This window comes from Cryptomeria japonica, chromosome 11, assembly GCF_030272615.1.
Source record: "Cryptomeria japonica chromosome 11, Sugi_1.0, whole genome shotgun sequence".
Taxonomy (NCBI): Eukaryota; Viridiplantae; Streptophyta; class Pinopsida; order Cupressales; family Cupressaceae; genus Cryptomeria; species Cryptomeria japonica.
Genome location: NC_081415.1, coordinates 580,076,789 through 580,096,213, shown reverse-complemented (window position 1 = coordinate 580,096,213; position 19,425 = coordinate 580,076,789). Strand labels below are relative to the sequence as shown.

Sequence of the window (19,425 nt, the reverse complement as noted above, 5' to 3'; positions counted from 1 at the left end):
AGATTGTATCTTCATCAGCAGGTCTGCAATGACAAGGCGGAGATCTGAGAACAGATTGGAGACGAAAACCTCCATTATTTAGGTGATAGGACGTAGCCCCTTTCACTGGACAGCAAATTGGCACACAAAGGAACTTCATTTCAGGTCATTGAGGGCCAAAATAAGAAGTTTTACTGACTGAGTTAACATCTGCAGAGCTTTTACAGAAGGTTTGGACAATTTAGACAACTACACCAATAAAATAAGGGTGATTTGAGTAGGTTGTACCCTCTTCCAATAAGCCGTACCATCCCTTTGGCACCTGGGAAAACCAAATAAAATAAATAAGGAGTATTGAGGCTGCAATTTGTTACAAAATTCATTGTTAGCAATAAATAAGAACAGATTCAAGGTTTATTCTATTAGCTGAAAATTTTGTACACCTGGGGGATGTGCAAAATTGTGGTTTCAGCCACAATGTGTGAGTATAATACTCTCCTAATTTAGGGAAGGCTCCCCCTATCTAATTAACTAATTTAATCTAATATGGGTAGGACAGCAATCTTCCCTCTTCTTTAAAGAAAGACTATATTCTTTTCTCTTCACAGAAAAGTAATGACAGTTGTAAAGTAATAATAACAGCAACTTTTAAAGCAAAACCGAGAGATGAAATGAAGTTTCCTAAAAGCACAAAGACTTTCAACAGCTCCTCCAGGACGGGAAAACAATAACAAGCACATAGTTTTGAATATCTGAAATCCTATCAACCTTTTTAGATGATTTTCTGGTAACCAAACACAGTATGTAGCAACTCAAAGTCTAACTACATGATGCACCTATTATGCACAAACATAGAAAATAAAAGCAGCACAAAATGTGCAAGTTACTCACTTACTTGATCTTTCGACACTAGCTTCAAACGTGATAAGCAACTCAAAGTCTGCAAAACCAAGCCTGAAAACCAAACCTATGACTCTAAATACAATTCACAGCTCAAAAACTGCAAGATTGAATTTAAATCCCTCTTGAACAATAGAACAAGAATCACAATCAATTCCAGAAAATGTCATCACATAACAACTTGAATTGGCACAAAGTCTCAACACAACTTGCCTCTTTTATTGAAAGCAATTTGATTTACATCTAAGCTCAAAGTCTTAGAGTGCACATACAAACTGGCAAAATTTTGTTGTATTGCCAAAAGATATAGATTACAATAGACCCCCTCAAGTATTTATAGGAGAGGAGCCTTGAGAAAAAGGTGGAAGGATCCCAGCTAACTTGAGAAATTCTCTCAACCACCATGACTTATTCCAACTACAGTCCAAATTTAACTCAACTTGTAGTTGCTTTACATGTAATACATTTTACAAAAATGCAAGTAGAAGTGACACTTGCAATTACAAAACTTGTTTTTACATGTAACTTGTCAAAACAAAATTACAAATGCATAATTGAAACTCTTCTATGTGTCCGAAAACACGACTCTAACTACATCATCATTTGTTTGTGATGATCTTCATGTTGCTTCAAGATGATAGAACTTGAAGTATTCAGGATTAGTGAAGACATGTCGAACCGGAACGGGAATTTGCATCCTTAATGATCTTTGTGTCCTTGGCCAACAAACTTCAATCTTATCTTCTTGCTTGGGGTAGTACTGGCTTTTAAGGAGGGAAGTTCTTTGCAAGGCTGAAGTAAGAAGCCTATCTCTGTCTTGAAAGCATTTTATGCTCTCAATCATTCATATCACTTATCCATCTCCTTGTATGGCTCCATCATGTTGTTGTTCTTTCTTTGTATCATCCTCCAATCTTGGAATCTGCTTACAAAATAAGGCCCATGCCTTAATTTGTTGATTTGGTAGGTCGTGTGTGCAAACGGGACTGACATGGATGAGACAAAGGGGCTGCAATAGTGAGGCCAAAGCTCAAATTTGGGTTTGGGAAGGCTGACTACAAGTGTGGAAAAACCAGAGCATTGACTTGCAATTGTGGCGAACAAACATGCAACTTCATATGTGCAATAGGAAAATACAAGTTTGCACTTGTAATTGGATCCTAGAAACTCATTTTCAAGTGTTTTTGACTGCATTTTAAACCAATTTCGGGTTTTGGAAGGCTGACTACAAGTGCAATGTAGAGAAAAACTTTTACACTTCCACTTGTAATCGGGTCTTGAAGACCCGATTGCAAGTAAACATTTCGATTGGGTATAAGCTTACAATCTTGTGGAAAAGCCTTCATAATCTGCCCTTGAAATCAGAACTTGGGGATTTGATAACGAGCAAGCAAGTTTTAAATGTTTGGGATGTGCAAAATGAGGAAGATGCTGAAACCTCCACTTGCAATCAGGTCTTAGTGACCCGACTGCAAGTAAACCTCTTTACGTTATTGGTAGTAACTTGCTAATGGCTGGCTTTTGAAATTGGATCAGGAGGATCTGATTACAAGTTGGATTTGGAACTTCAAAGGCGAAAATCTGCAACCACTCTTATGATGTATAATATAAGATACATTCTTCTTGCACTCGGGTCCTTAAGATCCGACTGCAAGTATAGTCATAATAGACTTGCAGCCACAAACTTGGACTCTTCTTCTTGAAACCCGACAAGCCATATGGGAGCATAATAAAGAGGAAACATAATAATAGGCACTAGGGCCCGACTGCAAGTAACTAAGATTGCAAAAGGGAAGAACACACGTCCAATCGGGTCCTTGAGACCCGATTGCAAGTGAAGAATCACTTGCAACTTTTCCAAAGTCATGAATGTGTATGATGATGGCAATATTTGTAGGCAAACCTTCAAGACCCGATTCTAAGCATGAATGAACTAAGGAAAACATGTGAAGTGATATGCAAAGGGAAAACAACAAGCTTGCAATCGGGTCCTAGCTCTAGGACCCGATTGCAAGTAATCGATCTTGCAATATGGGTAAGTCGAAAGGAAAGACCATGGCGTGAAAGATGAAGGCAACCGAAATACAAAACAAGGAAACACGGAGAGCGTAGATGCAATGGAAAGATCACGAACTTGCAATGATGGCTTGCAACCAGGTTTTTGGGACATCATAACATAAATTGGGTTTTCAAGCTGAGATTACAAGTAACATAAAGTCATGTTTAAAAGCAAAGAATCCACTTGTCATAGGGTCTTAGATACCTAATTGCAAGTAGAATGTCTAACTTGCAATTACAACAAAGAGACCCCCACTTGACTTAGAACTTGACTCTTACACAATGAACCTACTTGTAATCGGATCTTGGAGACTTGACTGCAAGTAAGTGCATTTACTTGCAATGAGTTTACTTGTAATGACATCTAAACGTTCCCCAACTTGCAATGACTGTTCTAAAACCTGAATTTGCACAAAAAGTCCAAAACTTTCATAGAGATGGAAGATAAGCTTGTGATTGATTTACCATTAAGAAATGTGGACTTTCCACCTTGGGAAGCATGCCCTAGAGCCTTAAAATCTCAAATTTCAAGCCAAAATCTTCTACTTCCAGTGAATGCTCTAAAACCCAAAATTAAAGAAAAAGCTAGGAAAATGAAGGCCAAAACTCACCAAAACTTGAACAATAATGGCAAAGACATCCCCTGACGATTTGACCCTATCAAATATGAGTTTTGCACCTCGTAAAACATGCCTTGGAGACAAAAACGACACATTTAAACCAAGATTTGGTAAGGGTTTGTCAAATTTTTGAATTTTCAAAAATTGAGACAACATATTCAAGGTTATCAGGGTATATGTGGACTACATCGGCAATAATTTAGGGAAATTCATCATTTCTGGAGGGTCACGCCTGGCAAGGAATTGGAAATCAGATTAGGTCTACACAATTCTTCATTATTTGTTTTTGGTAATTCATATCAATGCTAATAAAACATATTGGAGTTGTTGTCACATTGTGGAAGCCCCTATATCAACTTTTCATTCAATTCAATAAAATAAAGAAGCTCAACCAGGCAAGATCTGGACACCTGTTATGCTATTTGAGCCCATGTGGAATAAATTAGTCATTCTTTGTCATATTGTTTGCTGCAATAGAGGGAATCAGAAATTCTGAATTTAATTTTCAGTATTAGTTTAGTTGTATTTTGCAAATTCCTTTCATTGTGCATCATTCAAAAATCCTAAAACGCAAGAAAACCCAAAGACCACATCAAAACCTAAGGCAACTACTCGCTGGTCCCAAAATTCAGTTAAAACAATCCAATGAGATTGTGCCAATCTCTAGTTGGCATCTTTCATAATAGTGGGCTTATGTCATGTATGTTGGTGTGAACGGGGTATATTACCCATAGTTGAACTACTCGCCATTAGCAAAAACTCGCCAAGGCCTGAAAAAAAAACTCAAGAAAAAATCGACCAATACTCGGCAAAAACTCGGCAACTTAAAAACACGCTTAAATTTAATTAGAAATGCATTTTTTTGGCAAAATTCAATGAGAAGATGCATCCAATGAGTCAATAAATGAGAACACAAAAGAAACAAGCTGAGTCTAGATATATTTAAATGCAAAGTGGGTACAAAATTGCATCCTCATGAGGAATGTTGATGGCTAGAAGCAAAATAGTAAATAGTTTTTGTAAAACTAAAAGTAAATACATCATTACAATTACATCTTCCTCTTCCCAGTTCTAGTATAAACTGGAGGAGAGGTAGCACTAAAGGGTCTAGTCCTAGAAGTCTGTTGTGGGCGTGGCGTGACTCGTGAGTGTGACTGTGCCTCCTCGCTCGGTATGTCTAGCTCAGGCTGTGGCTCATCCTCCATCCTGGATGAAGCTATGTCTCTACCTGCTCCTGGCACTGGCAATGACTCTTCATCCTCCTCAATGTCATCCAACGTGAAAACAAATCCACCGCCCTCCTCCTCCATAGCCTGCCTCTCCAAATCAGTGATGTCATCCTCTATAAACAATGTTGGCTACTCCTGTGATGTCCAATCACTGTAAGGATCTATATCATCCAAGTCAAGTGGACCAACTAATGCTTCCTCTACCTTCCTTATGCGCAACCGAAGATTATATTGCACAAAGACAATGTCATTGAGGCGTTTTTGTGCTAACTTGCTCCTCTTCTTTGTGTGGATGGCTTCAAACAAGCTCCAATTGTGCTCACAACTGGATGAACTATAAGGCTGACATAAGATTCTGAGGGCAAATTTTTTGAGATTTGGGGAATTTCCACCCCAACTTTGCCACCAAGCATCTACAAAGTAAAATATTGAAAAGTTAGAAAGCAAAGAAAAAAGCGAAAACATAATTTATCAATTTATCAATTCAAATGGCAAATGTTATACCTGGGGTTTGAGTGGTTCTTCCTCTTATGGCCAGCTCTGAAGAGAATAGCTTACCCCTTGCTTCCTCATGATTTTGGAGTTCGGCCACAATGAGGTCTCTCACCTCAACATCGGGTATCATCCTTTGAATGCATGTAGTGAGGCCCTCCATGACCTCTCCATTAGGATCCGAGTAAGAACCCCCAAACTTAAAATGAGGGTTGAGGAAGTACCCTACTGCATGAATGGGTTGGTGGAGTTGATTGTTCCACCTCTTATCAATAATTTCCCAAATGGGATCAAATTTGAGTCTATCCCCCTTGTAGTAATTTTTTATAGACTCCTTGACCCTATCTGTGGCCTCATAAATACACCCCATTGGGGTTTTTTCCTCATCTACCAAGCAGAGAACTTTAACCAAGGGCTCTGACACCTACAATTGAAAAATACAAATTACAAAAAGATTAATTAATGAAGTTACAAATTAGTAATGAGAGACATGAATCAAGAATAATTAAAAAATTCAAGTTTTGAAGTTACCTTCACAATCTCTACAGCCTTTTGTGCAAAATGATTGTCAAAGACTATGCATGCGACACCCTCTCCTTCAGCTTTCTTTGAATAAAGTGAGTCTAGCCATGCTTGACTCACAAACATTTGTTTCAAAGAAATCAATGCAGCAAGAATGCTTTGCAACGTCAAGAAATCGTTGCAAACTTTGTGACACCAGCTCTCACCAAATCTCTCCCTTGGGTGTGCTCTCTCATCAAATGTAGAACCCAAGAGTGATTGTAAATATATTTCGTGATCCTCCTTGCATCTTCCACAATTGGAGTCACCCAATCAAGTTTTCCTATGTCCTCCAAAAGAAGGTCAAGGACGTGTTGCACAAGGTGTCCAAAAAAGAGTGGGGTGCCTATCTTGGAGGATTCTACCTACAAAAAAAGAAGTTATTCTTATGAAAGATACAACCAAGAAAAACAAAGCCACAACAAAAGAAAATATTGCTAAAGGTGATAATTCAAAAAGATTCTACCTACTGCCACATATGTTGTTGCATTATCTGTGATGATTTGCACCACATTCTCTACTTCCACCTCCATGACAATGTGCTCCAACATTCCAGCCAATGTTTTTGCATTTTTCACCTTACTGGAGGCATCAACCGATTTCAAGAACACAATATTGTCCTTGCAAACAACCAAAAAATTAATGATGGTGTAGTTTTTGCCATCTGTCCACCCATCGGAAAAATGGTGCAGCCATATTTTCTCCACTTCATTTCTTTGGTCCTTCACTTCTTTTGCCCTATCAACTGTATTTCTGAGCAACCTACAAGAACAAAGTGAAATTAGGTCTTAGTACACAATTTTGATTTAATAAACAAGAAATCTAAAAAACAATTAAAAATGAGATCAAGTGGACTATTTACTAACCTCTCACTCAAATCCCTGCAAGAAGGGGCCTTGTACCACTTTCCTGCAACTATCCTTGCGGTCACCAAATTCAGCCAATAAGGATTGTCTGCCACATTGAATGGGATGTTGTTGAAGTACCAAAAATCAGCAGCTACAATGTCTGCTTTCTCATGTGCCTCCCTATTCCATCCACTGGCCTCTAATGATGGTTGTGCTCTAGGTGTATTCCTGGGCACAAAATAACTACCTATGGACTGTGTCCTTGATGGTGATGCAGCAATGCTAGGTACTCTACTAGAGGAAGCAGAAGCGATGGGCAAGGTGGTGTTGGGTTTGCGGATACGTGGGCCACGACGAGAGCCCAATATGCCCTGAAGTGCTTCTTCTTCTTCTTCTTCAATGTCAATAGAAGCACCTTGAGAATTAGCTATGGCTGATCTCATGGCTAGTTTTGCCCTCTCCCTTTGCAATTTCTTCTCTTCCCCATCTGCAAGTACGGCATTCATTTCTCTTTTTATTTCATCAGTGGTCCCAATGCATTCTCTAGCATCATGCTTGTCTATGCCTGCAAAGTGGTATTTGAGGCGATTTATGCCTCCATGAAGTATTTTTTCACATTTTATGCAAATCATTGTCCCAGGATCCGGTCCTTCATAGGCATACCTCCAAGCCCTATCTCCAGCACCTTTAGGATGGGTGCCTACATATCCAGATGGGCATGGTTCTAGTGGCCAATTAGAATTTGTCATAATTAATGATTAATTAACCTACACGTACAAAGTGAAAAAAGAAAGTTAATATTTTAGTTAAACAATTTAGCAAACTATCTAGATTCTAAATTAGTTGAAATAATTTTAGACATTATTCAAAATTTTAAAAAAAAAAACTATTAGCGTTTGATTTTTTTGAAAAACTAGAGATTCTTCAAAAAAAATAGTGAAAAATTCAACAAAACTTGTCAAAAATAGTGTTAAATCTTGTTCCAATGACTCAAAAAGATTTTTTACTACTTAGGAATGATTTTCTATTCATCTAGATGCAACAAAAAATAAATTAAATGTTTTAAAAAAGCATAGAAAAAAAATAAGAAAACCTACCTAGGAATTTGATTTTTCTTGAAAAACCACCTCAAATCCGCTTCAAATCCACTTGAAATTGACAAGAATCGGTGGAAATCATCTTGCAAGAGTCGTGGAGTGTGTTTTTCCCCTTCTCGGCAAAAAACCCAACTGAAAATGATCAAATAAAATGACTTTTTGCTGTTTTCAGCTTTTACCAGTCAGCGGCCGAGTTTTTTTTACGGACTCGCCAAGTTTTTGCAAAATATTCGGCGAGTCTTATCGACAAGTTTAAGTCATAAAAACTCGCAGAGCTTAAAAACTCGACGAGTTTAAAACTCGCCGAGTACTCTGTGAGTGTGTCAACTATGATATTACCTAATTATTTCCATGTTAGGTCCTACTCACACTAGTATACTTAGGTTTACTTAGGGAATTTACTTTTTGTCTTGGTTTAATGTTTATGTCTCAAGTTATAGGATTAAGACAGTTGTCATGATTTGAGTTAGTCCTGTGTCTCATCCTTGCCTATACATTCAAGAGCTTTTTTGCATCATTAACATACAGCAAAAAAATACAAATTCCAATTGACTAGAGGTAAGGTGCACATGTGACATCAATAGCTACAAAAGTTTCTAAAGGGGCCAAGCCCCTATCATATCAAGGACCAAGGGCTAATTCGAAGTCATTGGTCATGTGAGGACGGGCAGCCCCTAGTACCAATCAACCATAGGTGCTTAAGCCTAGTCAACAACCAATCGCCTCCCTATTGCCATTGTAGTTGGCACAAAATGCTTATTGTTATCCAACAATGTATAATTAAATGTATTGAGTGAGTTGTCACTCTCGGGTAGTTATGTGTCAGTTGGTTGACCATTGTGTATCTCTCAGCAACCATCAGGTCCTGTAAATATGTTGTGTACCACCAAGAAAGGCAATACGATATAGTCGAATCTATTGTAATCCTTGGCCAACCATCTCTGGTCTTCTTTGTAATAATTGCATGTGCGAATAAAGATATATTTTACTATTGTGTTTGGTATGCTTTGTCATGAACATTATTACTTCTTGTATTAAATTTATTAGTTGTAGTGGTAAACAACCATCTCTAGTCTGTTGGAATCCTTTGCCATTGCGCCAGAAGCTCGAACTATCAATGCCCGATACAAACGCCAGATTTAACCCAACCCATGGGAGGCGGTTAAGCCATGTCATGAGTCCCCAAGGAGGTGTTGACCACCAAGTCAACAATCTCCCCCTCAACACCAACTAAGCCTTCAACACCCACTGAAAAGAGACTTGAACCCGTGACCCAAGGCTCTGATACCAATTGTTGAAATTGTTTGTCGTTGCACTAAAAGATCTAACAATCAACGACCAATACAAATGCCAGATTTAACCCGACCCACGGGAGGCGGTTAAACCATGTCACGAGTCCCCAAGGAGGTGCTGACCACCAAGTCAACACAATCCACTAGGAAGACATAAACCAAATCATAGCTTGCTCTACCATTTTCGTCGACCTTAGGGAGCCATGCTGTCCAAATCAACCAACTAGCCATCAAAGCACCACCCTTATCACCAATGCAATAGTACAAGGAGGTTAATTTTGGCATAAAGGAGCAATTTTTTCAAGAGTCACAACTTTCACCCACATTATAACAATTTCACATCCTTATAGCCATTGGAAAGCTAGTTTGAAGAACTTCACAGCCATCCACTTGGTTTTCCTACATTTTTCCCAAGTACCTATTATTTCAATTCGAAGTTAGTTTTTTTTTTTTAGCTTGTACTTTGGACAATTTGCAAAATATGGAGCCATTTTTATGCTACAAGGCTCCAATTTCATGTGTTTTCATTTCTAATTGGTACATGAGGAGTCTATCATTGTAAAACCATGAATTTTTAAATTGGTCCTTTTTTAATCACCCTAAACAAAGGGAACTATAAGTTTTGGCAAGACAACATCTTGAAACATCTCAAGTGGCTTCATCTCTTGCCCAATCTCTATGGACTTGTTCCTAAACCAGGCACTTATCATTGAAAGATAGCATGGGCTAACAATAATGATCGTATTCTAGGATTGATTGATTCTATTATTAGGGGTAGCATATTTTGGGAGATCTTTGATATTATTTTAGATATTAATGTCCACTTATAGTTTGAACCAAAATTTGGGAGATCTATGGAGACCCGCACCATTCTCCAATTCCAAATTATCCTATTATGGACTATCTTGTACCCCTTGATGATTGTGATAACCTACCATATGCCAATGATAGACAAAAGGAGCTTGAATATTTGGCAAGTCTCGATCGCTGTAATGGCATTGAGGGTTCTCCTAATGCTTTTTCTCCTCTTATAGAAACATCCATTGATTCTTTGGCTTCTATGAGTCCTAATATAGACTCATAGGCTTCATCTTTTTTATGTTCAAGTCAGTACCTTGAGGCTAAGAAATCTAATATTCCATCACTTGTTACTTTGAGTGATTCTTTGTAATAGGTATATATGAGTCTTTCAAATTTAGTACATCAAGGATGAGTACTCAACAACTATTGCAGGCTTGTTTTGTGAGTCCCATCTTGCAAACTTGGAGGACACAATTGAGGACATCATCTCTTTGATGACAGCCCAATCAATGTTGTTGTCCCCTTTAAGATTTCTTCAAATGATTATACTTATGACTTGATTGAAACACTTTGTAGATTTATTGTTATGGAATATTAAAATAAAGAGGAATAATTTGATATATATATATATATGTGTGTGTGTGAAACTGAAATGTAATAATGAAACCTTCTAGTCTGATAAAGTATTCAGTATCCAAAGGAATCTATGTTCGTGGGAAATTCTCATTGTATTGATGTTACAAAGTTATAATTTCAGATCTAAGATCACTGTCTCTGTTATGTCATTATGACCATGCGATAGCTTGGCTCATAAACCTGATCTGAATAGTATTCTTCAGTTGCTTTTCCTAATATAGATTTATGTTTGTGCAACTATGACGCTGTCCCAGATAGATAGTCTCTTTCAATCATGCACCCTTTAACCTTGCAATAGGATGGGTATCTCCCTCCTCTTACTCAGCTGTCTCTTGGCTCATGGGAGCACTATAGGAATACAGAAATAATAAAGCAAAATCCGATGCTTTTGGAAGATCTTGAGATTGTCATTAAATATCCCTCGATAAGGCATCATGTGAGAAGTTGTATCTCACCATCACATCCTTTAATTAGAGTCTCTTCATTATGATTTACTTTGTCATTGGTTAACTAATATTAATGCGATTTGTAACTAAATGCAAATAGTAGTTATCCCCCTTGGCAGCGATAGTAGAAAAGATGAGCTCTACTTAAAGTTGATCTTTGATAGCGATTATATTAGAGGATTATGTACAGCGATAAGGTAATGATATATGTTACAAACTGATACTATTGATCCTATAATGTCACTAATCAACACATCCTTGGCCTTTTCAATTGTGATTGCTGACAAGTGTTTATTCTTACTTGTCATCACTGTTCTCTTGTTCTATCTTTCACTACCGATCGCACCCTCTTTGACTTTCTTATTTACAACAATTTGTACTCTTCCAATAAGGATCTCTTGATTCATTCTGCAATTTTGTCTCTTTTATGAACTTCACATAATTGAAGAAGTGCTAACGATGTAAGGTCCAAGTTTGGGGACATTATAGTCTCCCCCTCTTGGAAAATGCTTGCCCACAAACATTCTTAAATTGTCATGATGATTCATAGATCCCAAGTAACTATGTAGAATGATTCAAGATATATCCACTGCTTCATATTGAACTCGTTATGCAATTCATTCATCACGTAGACTTTTGGGTCCCAAAAGTTAGAGTACCAATGATTCTCTCCGTAGTTAAGTGTAATGTCCCCTTGTTGAAATAGGATTTATTAATAAATAATAATAAAAAATTAAATTATAAACGAATAAAAATAAAAATTAATATAATTAAAATTTAATTAAGTTTAATTAATGGTCAAAAAGCATGAAATGAAAAGTCGTGACTCCCTCAAACATGAGATATAAAAGGGAGAGAAGAGACTTCATTTGGGGGGAAAAGGAAAAAAGGAAGAAGGAAGGGAGCAAGGGAATTAAGGAAGCATTAATGGGAAGAAGATACAGAAGTGACTCTTGAAAAGGGGCAGCGATGATGAAAGGTTGTGAACCTTTCAAAGGGTGGTAATTGTGAAAGGTTGTGACCTTTAAGAAGAGGTGTGACTCTCCCTCACATTGGCTGATATGAAGTGGAGAAATTTTCATTTGAGAAGGAAGGATCCATGGAATAGAACAAAATCTGAAGCATTAAAAGCAGATTTAGGAGAAGACCTAAATCAGAATTATAAGAAAATCTGGAAGAAAGATATGAACATTTATCAAAGAGATCAGAACACAAATACAAATCTGCAAATAATAATAAAGCAGGCATCAAAGGAAAAGAAGAGGAAACATTAAATCAATAACCAGAGAATCAGACCTGATGGAATAGAAAGGATTCTCATACACACATATATATATATCAGAATATAGTGAACAAATCAGATCGATATAAACAACAGACCTGTGCATTTAAAGAGGGAAACAACATCGAATTGAATCTTCCAATTTACCACAGCAGACTGAAAATACATAACCTGCAATAATTCTACAAATATATTGGGCAAGATTTAGTGTCCTCCCAAAAGGGGACATTACATTAGGTTGATTATCCGGAGTAACAATCTTGTAGTGGTTGTCCCTGAGGCGAGTCATCCCATATTGCAAGGCTCCTTTACACGGATATCTTTTGATGATCTTAGACCTGTATCCATTATCAATCTTTGATCTCCAATTGAAAATTGAATTCCAAATCATCCTTATGGGTGTACTATTACGCGGATGCTGCGTTACTCTGATTTCAGTAATCTGATGATCCTTCCTCCAACCAAAATAGATGTCATGGCTGGCCTCATCTTGACAAATGAGGAGATTTGGTTCAACAATAGAGTCAAACTTTGTTTACGATCCTACAAGAAGTTAGGAAACCATTGAAATGTATATAATTAATAATATAAATCTTCTAAGAAAGATAATTAAGCATTAATTCTTTATACTTAGGGTTAGAAACATTAACTTAACTGTAGTTTTGTCCAACTCCTTATAGGAACTCAAGCATAAGAAAATAAGAGTAAGAGGAATGGTAAGGTGTCCAAGAGACCCTCTACCCTAGGCCCAAGAGTGGAGTGAAAGCTAGAGATCCCTTGGCCTCATGGGACCATCGGTCAAACTACCTAGTGAGGTATACTATCGCCATTCTCCTTCATCACTTCCATCCTTATCCTTCTCTTGTGGGTGGGATTCCCTCAATAATTAACCATGATAGAGTTTGGAAAGATACAATAGGGTGTCTTGAACGTCCTTCCCCTCTAAGTCCAAGAGCAGTGGACTCTGTCTATACCCCCTTTCCTCATGGGACCATTGGTCAACTACCATGAGGTGGCATACCTAGAGGAGTACCTCATCATCGTTCTCCCTTCTTGTACTTCCTTATAATACTATCATGGCAATTGGCTCAATACATTCATCATGGGGTATTCTTCATATAAATGATAATATGAATTACATAAACATTTCATAATTATGTAATTTTAAGACGAGTTTTCTCTCATCCTTCCTTACTCATTACTATAGGAACTAGTTAGATACTATAGATCTTGGGGATGTATGGATCCATGATCACTAGATTGGCTCTTCCACAAAACTCCATTTGTTTATTGTCTCATCCTCTTTTGGTTGAAGGATTTTAAGATTTCCTTCATCGTATCTTCTTTTTTTGCAAGGGCTTTCCTCTTCCTCCCTACTCGCTCCTTTATTGGATATAACTTCAATATGATGGGCTTGACTTTTTTCCCACATTTATGTCCCGGCTCCCAACTTTCTTTGCACCTGTAGCACAAGTTTTTACTCTTATGATCACTTCACTTGCAAGTATGCCCTTCCTCCTAGGATCTTTACACTTGTAGCACAACTTTTCCTCTTGGTGTTCTTTGTTACAAACATGCCCATGCCCCCATGGGTCTCTACACTTGAAGCATAGATTTTTCTTTCCAAGTTCTTATCAAGTGTCTTGAGGAAGAAATATTCCCTCACGCCTATCCTTTCCATAGAGATGTTTGTCCTTTGATATAATAGTAATATCATTATTATAATATTAATATATATAATATATTTTTACTTAAATATGTTTAATGTATAATTAAGCTAAGAATAAAAATAATGCTAAAATATTATATAACAATATATTATATTAGTAAAATATAATAATATAAAATGTTATAATAAAATGATATACTATAAGTAATATAATATATGCAGTAAATAATATTATAATATTACTATATAATACAATTATGAATTATTGTATAATATTTTAGTTAGTGGCAGCACTTAACTCATAATATATTTTCCCAAATCAAAAGTTACAATTTTCAATGTTATAAAAAAATTTATATAGTTCATAATCAATTTTTCTGTATTCGTTGCCCATACCGTCTCGAAGTTATGAGCCAATTAGATTGAACTAAATAATTTTTCAATAAGGTTTTGTTAAAAAATTTGCATCTAAATTTTGGTAAAGTCAAAAAAATATATATATATATATATATATGAAAAAGAATCTTGACATGAGATTGGTTGAAAATATGATTTTTAATAAAGAGTTAAAAACAGCACGATTGCTATAGTTCTATGACAGAACTAATAAACTTTAGAGGGAAAGGGGAAAAAATATACTATTTGATTATAACTCCCTCAAGTGCAGATAAAAGGAAGAGTGGAGCATAGAAGACAGTTACTGATTTATGAAATCAACCCCCATTCTCTTGGCATTGAATGTATGTTCAGCTTTCTGCCTAAGGACAAAAACCTTTGGCAAATGGATTAAAGGTTGGAAACCCTCCTATTCATATGAGTAATTCCATTCTGGGATTGTCATTGTGTTGATCAGTTACAAAGTATTTTCCATTTCTGTTAGTTTTGTTGAATCATTTGCAAATTTTAGAATATTTTAGTTATGTGAAGTTGAAGTCAAATATTTAATGCGCTGGACTACCTCTAAATTTCTTTATAATCTCTGTCATGCTAACTGTAGCATTTCTAGGCACACCGTAGCAATTTCATTATAGTTTATATTATGATAGGGACTGCTGTACCTTTTTGTATATCATAAATCTTATGAGTTTTGGCTAGTCATTCCATTTATAAACTGTTACCAGTCGTACCTTCTATCTTGTTGAGCATATTATTATAAATGTGTTATTGTCATTTACATTTGAGGCTGCCGCATCTATGGTAAGTTCGTATCTTCATTGGTATAAAGTGTTGTACATTTGTGAAGAGAAGAGCAATTCAAATATATAGTGAATCTTTATATGATGTTGTACCATCATGGGATCTGATCACAGCTTTTGCAGCTATTAACTAAATATTGTTTTAGTCTGCCATAAACTCTCAAATGCAACTGTACAAGTCAAGGTATGTTGCATAACCTTAATTTTGGTTTTAATTTTAGATCTTAACAAATATATTTTTGTTGTTTGGTATTACTATTCATAATTGAGATATTTCTGCAATTAATAATTAGTCTTTCAAATCATTAGAATAATGTTTTCGTTGTAAATTTTTTGTGCAGTTTATCACCAGAAATAATATAAGATTTGTGGTTGATTTCGGTAGGCTATGCCGCCACAACAATAGTGAATCATTTTCAATTTCTAACAGTTTCTAATGTTAATCTGCATACTTCTCCACTAGATTTAGATATTGTAATTATTTTGAAAAGGCTGCTACTGGAACTAGTTCAATTATTTTCAGTTACAACTTTACAATTAATCTTGGCAGCTTGCTAACATCCAAATCTTGTAATAGGTTGCAATATTGAGTTGTACAGCTTGCTGCCAAGCATATTACTCTAATCCTTTCACCAATTGCTCTCACCCTACCCACATCAGAATCTCGATGATCAAAAGGTGTTAAGGTTTTATGCTTGTTCATTGTAAAAGTGCAGAAATTAGAAATATTTCAATGTGGGACATTATAATTCAGCTCAGGGGCTACAACTTTACAAGATGTAGTTCTACTTGGTCCAAGAATTGTCTTCAAAGAGAAGCTTATGAAGAATTTGTTGTTCTATTTGGTTATAATGCAATAGGGAAAATGTCCAAATATTACATCTTAGCATAGTAAATATAGGTTAGATAATTATATATAAAAAGTAATTGTTAGTGTAAAAATAAAACAAATGTTAGTTTTCAGGTAGTTAGTTGGGTGGAGTAGTTTTGTATGGGAAACCACAAGCTTTATAAGCCAATGCATATAGTGTAAAAGTTAACCCAATGAAATAATATTATCATATAACATTTTATTTCTGCAACAATGGTAAAAAGAATTGTATGAGTTTGCTTTACCAATTTCAATTCAGTGGGCTATGCAAAGACAAAGGTTAAAACCTGAAAATAAACAATCGTGGCCAGGACAGGAAAGGATTCAACAATGACTCACTAAACTAGGAATGACCTTCAGTTTACTCAAAAATAGAAATTATATGAAAAAAAATTGTATGGGTACAAAATAGCTTGAGTTTCTTTGCCACCACTACGGAACTAAAAGCTTCAACTCTGTTAGTTATTCGTAACAAGTATTGGACGTGATTTTATATTAGCTTTCCCTAGCAACAGTATGTGTATTTACTAATTACCTGTAAGGATAATAATGGTTAACATAGACCATGAATTCTAATGACTATTACTGTGATCATGACACCCTGTATGAAGAAACCATAATGAATCTTGGATTCACACTTTGTTAGCATTAATCAGGGCGCTTCAACATACTTTAGAGTCTAAATCTTTCAATGATCGTAGAATTGGCCAACCTTCCCTAATTGTTACATAAAAGTTTGTATGCTCAACATTATTCAAATTTCAAACAATCCTACTTTTCTAGATAAAGTTTCTATCCAAATCATTTACACAAAAATTATACCTGCAATCGAAAAAGAGTTCACATACCTTCTCAACATCATAGCAAAACAGTCCAGGAAACGATGTAATTATTTTGTCTATATCATCTGCACTTGCATTGATGTTCTTCAAGTAATTTATTACAGGCAATAGATCTTTCTCAAGGTTACTGTTGATCAGTATCGGCCTCTTTACCAACAAGGGGCCGATGTGCTTCTTCTGTATTCCTGCACCTACTAAGTAATCTACCAGTAGGCCAAGCTTCAGATTTAAATTCTGAAGAAGTAAGCTTGGATGACTAGTTATAAGAGTCTTCACATCTTTCAATGATGAACCAATCTCTTGAAGAAAGTCTACAGTTCTCCGAAGTTCCAATTCAACACTCTGTCCAAGAACCTCTGGATATTTCACAATGATGGCTACAATTTCCTTGTGCAGAAGCCCAATGCTCTTGAGGTACTCCACCACTAATACCAGACTGTCACATTGATAGGTGAGGATTTGAGGCCAACTTGCAAGAACAGATGGAAGATGCTGTGATCTCACCCCAATACTTCTTAAGAACTCTACTTTTGCCATTGCAACATCTATTCCCCCTCCAGCATAAGGGATTACTTTGGGTATGTCGGATGCTTTCATGTTAAGAACCTGAAAATATACCACCAATCTCGCAATCCCTCTTCTCTCAGCACAAATATACACTTTGCTTGCAATTGATGGATAGTCAAGAACTTTCCATGGATCTTCCAAGCCAAATCCTGGTTTCCTTTCAAAAAGTACTGAAGATTCTTTTATATTGTCTGCAACTTCATGATCATCAATTTTCAGTCCAAGGGAAAGCAATCATATATACATTATAAAGTGAGATTCTGTATTCATCTACAATAATCATTGTATATATATCTGTAAAGGAATCTTATTTTAGGCATACGTCTAATTGACTTGCTTCCTTGGTGTAATTTTTGAGTTGGCAATGGATGGGCAAGGTTGCATACATACGGACCATTGCAGGTTAAGCATGGTACCAACCACTAGTACTTGTAAAACTATGAGTTGGATTGTTCTATCGAGAGTTCTCCATCCACAAATCCAATATCATCCTGACCACACTTGGAGACCATGTATATTACTGAGAACATTGGTATATATAAACATGAAAATTATCTACAAGAACACGCATATATACACACATATACATATATATATGCGTGTTCTTGTAGATAATTTTCATGTTCATATATGTGTTTTCTTGTAGATAATTTTCATGTTCCTTTGTGTATATAACGATGATATATATTTTCTAAAAGAGAGTTGTATGATTATGATCGATGTTTTGTTCTCTACAGTCGTTTCGTGTAATCGTGTAAGAATAACCATCGACGATTACTAGTTAAATTCAACTCCTCTAAAACAAAAGCACCATCCATCCAACTGTGAAATTCGCAACAGAAAACATGCAATTTATTTGGATCAAAGAGGAGGTATATTTGACAAAGAAGGCTTACCATTGCCAATATCTTCAATTGTGTCTCGCTGCTCCGTTTTTATTCCAGTAAAATTCTGCTTTGCCTCACTTATGAGCTCATCAATCAGCTTCCCAGCACATCTGATGAACTCAAATGCATAAGCTGTTGGAACACTCTTTTGCTCTAGCAAGTCCAGGAGTCCATTCATTGCATCTGCTCTGTCTCTCAGTGAAAAGTTAGGAGAACCCACAATTTGTAGAGCTTTTTTCTCAAGTGCAGTAGTTGAGGAACGGTTGCCCTTGTCGGTGGAGCTCTTATTCCTATCACTTAGTCTGGTTGGTGGGGATGAGAGCATTAAATCCTGTATTGCATCAAATTCATGTTTCTGCGTGGATATTTTATTAGCATGACTTTCTTGTTGATTGTGTGAAGAAGAAGAAGAAGAAGAAGCCATGCCCAAAAGGAGGACCCAGTTACTCTTGTGATGGAGACTTGCCCTATGAAGGCTGGAGGCCGAATACCATCTTTTTGAGGTCCTGAGGGCAACATTTTGAGACCCAGAACTACCTAAAAGAATTGCATGCCTTGAAATGTAGGGACAACAAGAGAATGACATTGAACTTCAGCAGACAATCTCTGAACCACCTATTGCTTTTCGCCCTTTTGTTTTCGTCTTCATCCTCGGAGGCGAATAACTCATGAAGAGAAAGATTGGCTGAAATTTTAAGGAATTTGATGGGAACAGTGTCCCGGAAACAGTTTTCTCTGAGACAGGCTTAAGTACAAGGTGCATGTCATGGGAGTTTCAATGATACAATTGCAACGATTTAACATCCGTGGCTTCGAGGATCAGATTATTATTTGGACGAGTTCGATACAATATGGTTTTATAATCCACACAATGAGAACCAATGTTTTTGGTAGATTAAATGGGATAGAAGATTTTTTTATGGTGGTTAAAGATAGTTTATGAGATTGGTAAATTATTATTGTTATTTATATTTTAAATTGGTGTTATTAGTATTTGTCATTAGGCAATACTATTGTAATGAAAATTTATTTGTTGTGTTTATATGATTATTAAAAAAAATTATTTAGACCAATGAAAAGCAATTATTTTTCTTTCTTTAAATTTTTTTAATTTATTTTATAGTATAGATGTACATTTGTTAACATTATAAT

General features: G+C 36.1%; 2 protein-coding genes across 6 annotated transcripts in view; both read right to left on the bottom strand.

Annotated features, from left to right (window-relative positions):
- The window catches only part of LOC131072921 (transcription termination factor MTERF4, chloroplastic), a 53,148-nt gene extending 34,020 nt beyond the window's left edge, over positions 1-19,128 (bottom strand). For 3 of the 5 annotated variants that reach the window (XM_058009221.2, XM_058009224.2, XM_059213846.1), the window contains exons 1-2: positions 18,283-19,127; positions 16,826-17,583 (exon numbers count right to left, since the gene is read on the bottom strand). In XM_058009221.2, coding sequence (XP_057865204.1) covers positions 16,826-17,583; positions 18,283-18,859 — 1,335 coding nt within the window. In that variant the 5' untranslated portion in view covers positions 18,860-19,127. Of the gene's footprint in view, positions 1-16,825; positions 17,584-18,282 lie in introns of all 5 variants that reach the window. The other 2 variants (XM_058009223.2, XM_058009222.2) reach the window with 2 other exon arrangements.
- Positions 3,432-7,564, bottom strand: LOC131072922 (uncharacterized). The gene is made up of 5 exons (XM_058009225.2): positions 6,706-7,564; positions 6,306-6,601; positions 5,810-6,204; positions 5,291-5,702; positions 3,432-5,199 (listed from the first exon to the last, which is right to left on the bottom strand). Exons 1-3 carry the CDS (start codon positions 7,434-7,436, stop codon positions 6,143-6,145), a joined length of 1,089 nt encoding a protein of 362 aa, XP_057865208.1. The 5' UTR covers positions 7,437-7,564; the 3' UTR covers positions 3,432-5,199; positions 5,291-5,702; positions 5,810-6,142.
- Positions 19,129-19,425: the final 297 nt, after the last annotated feature.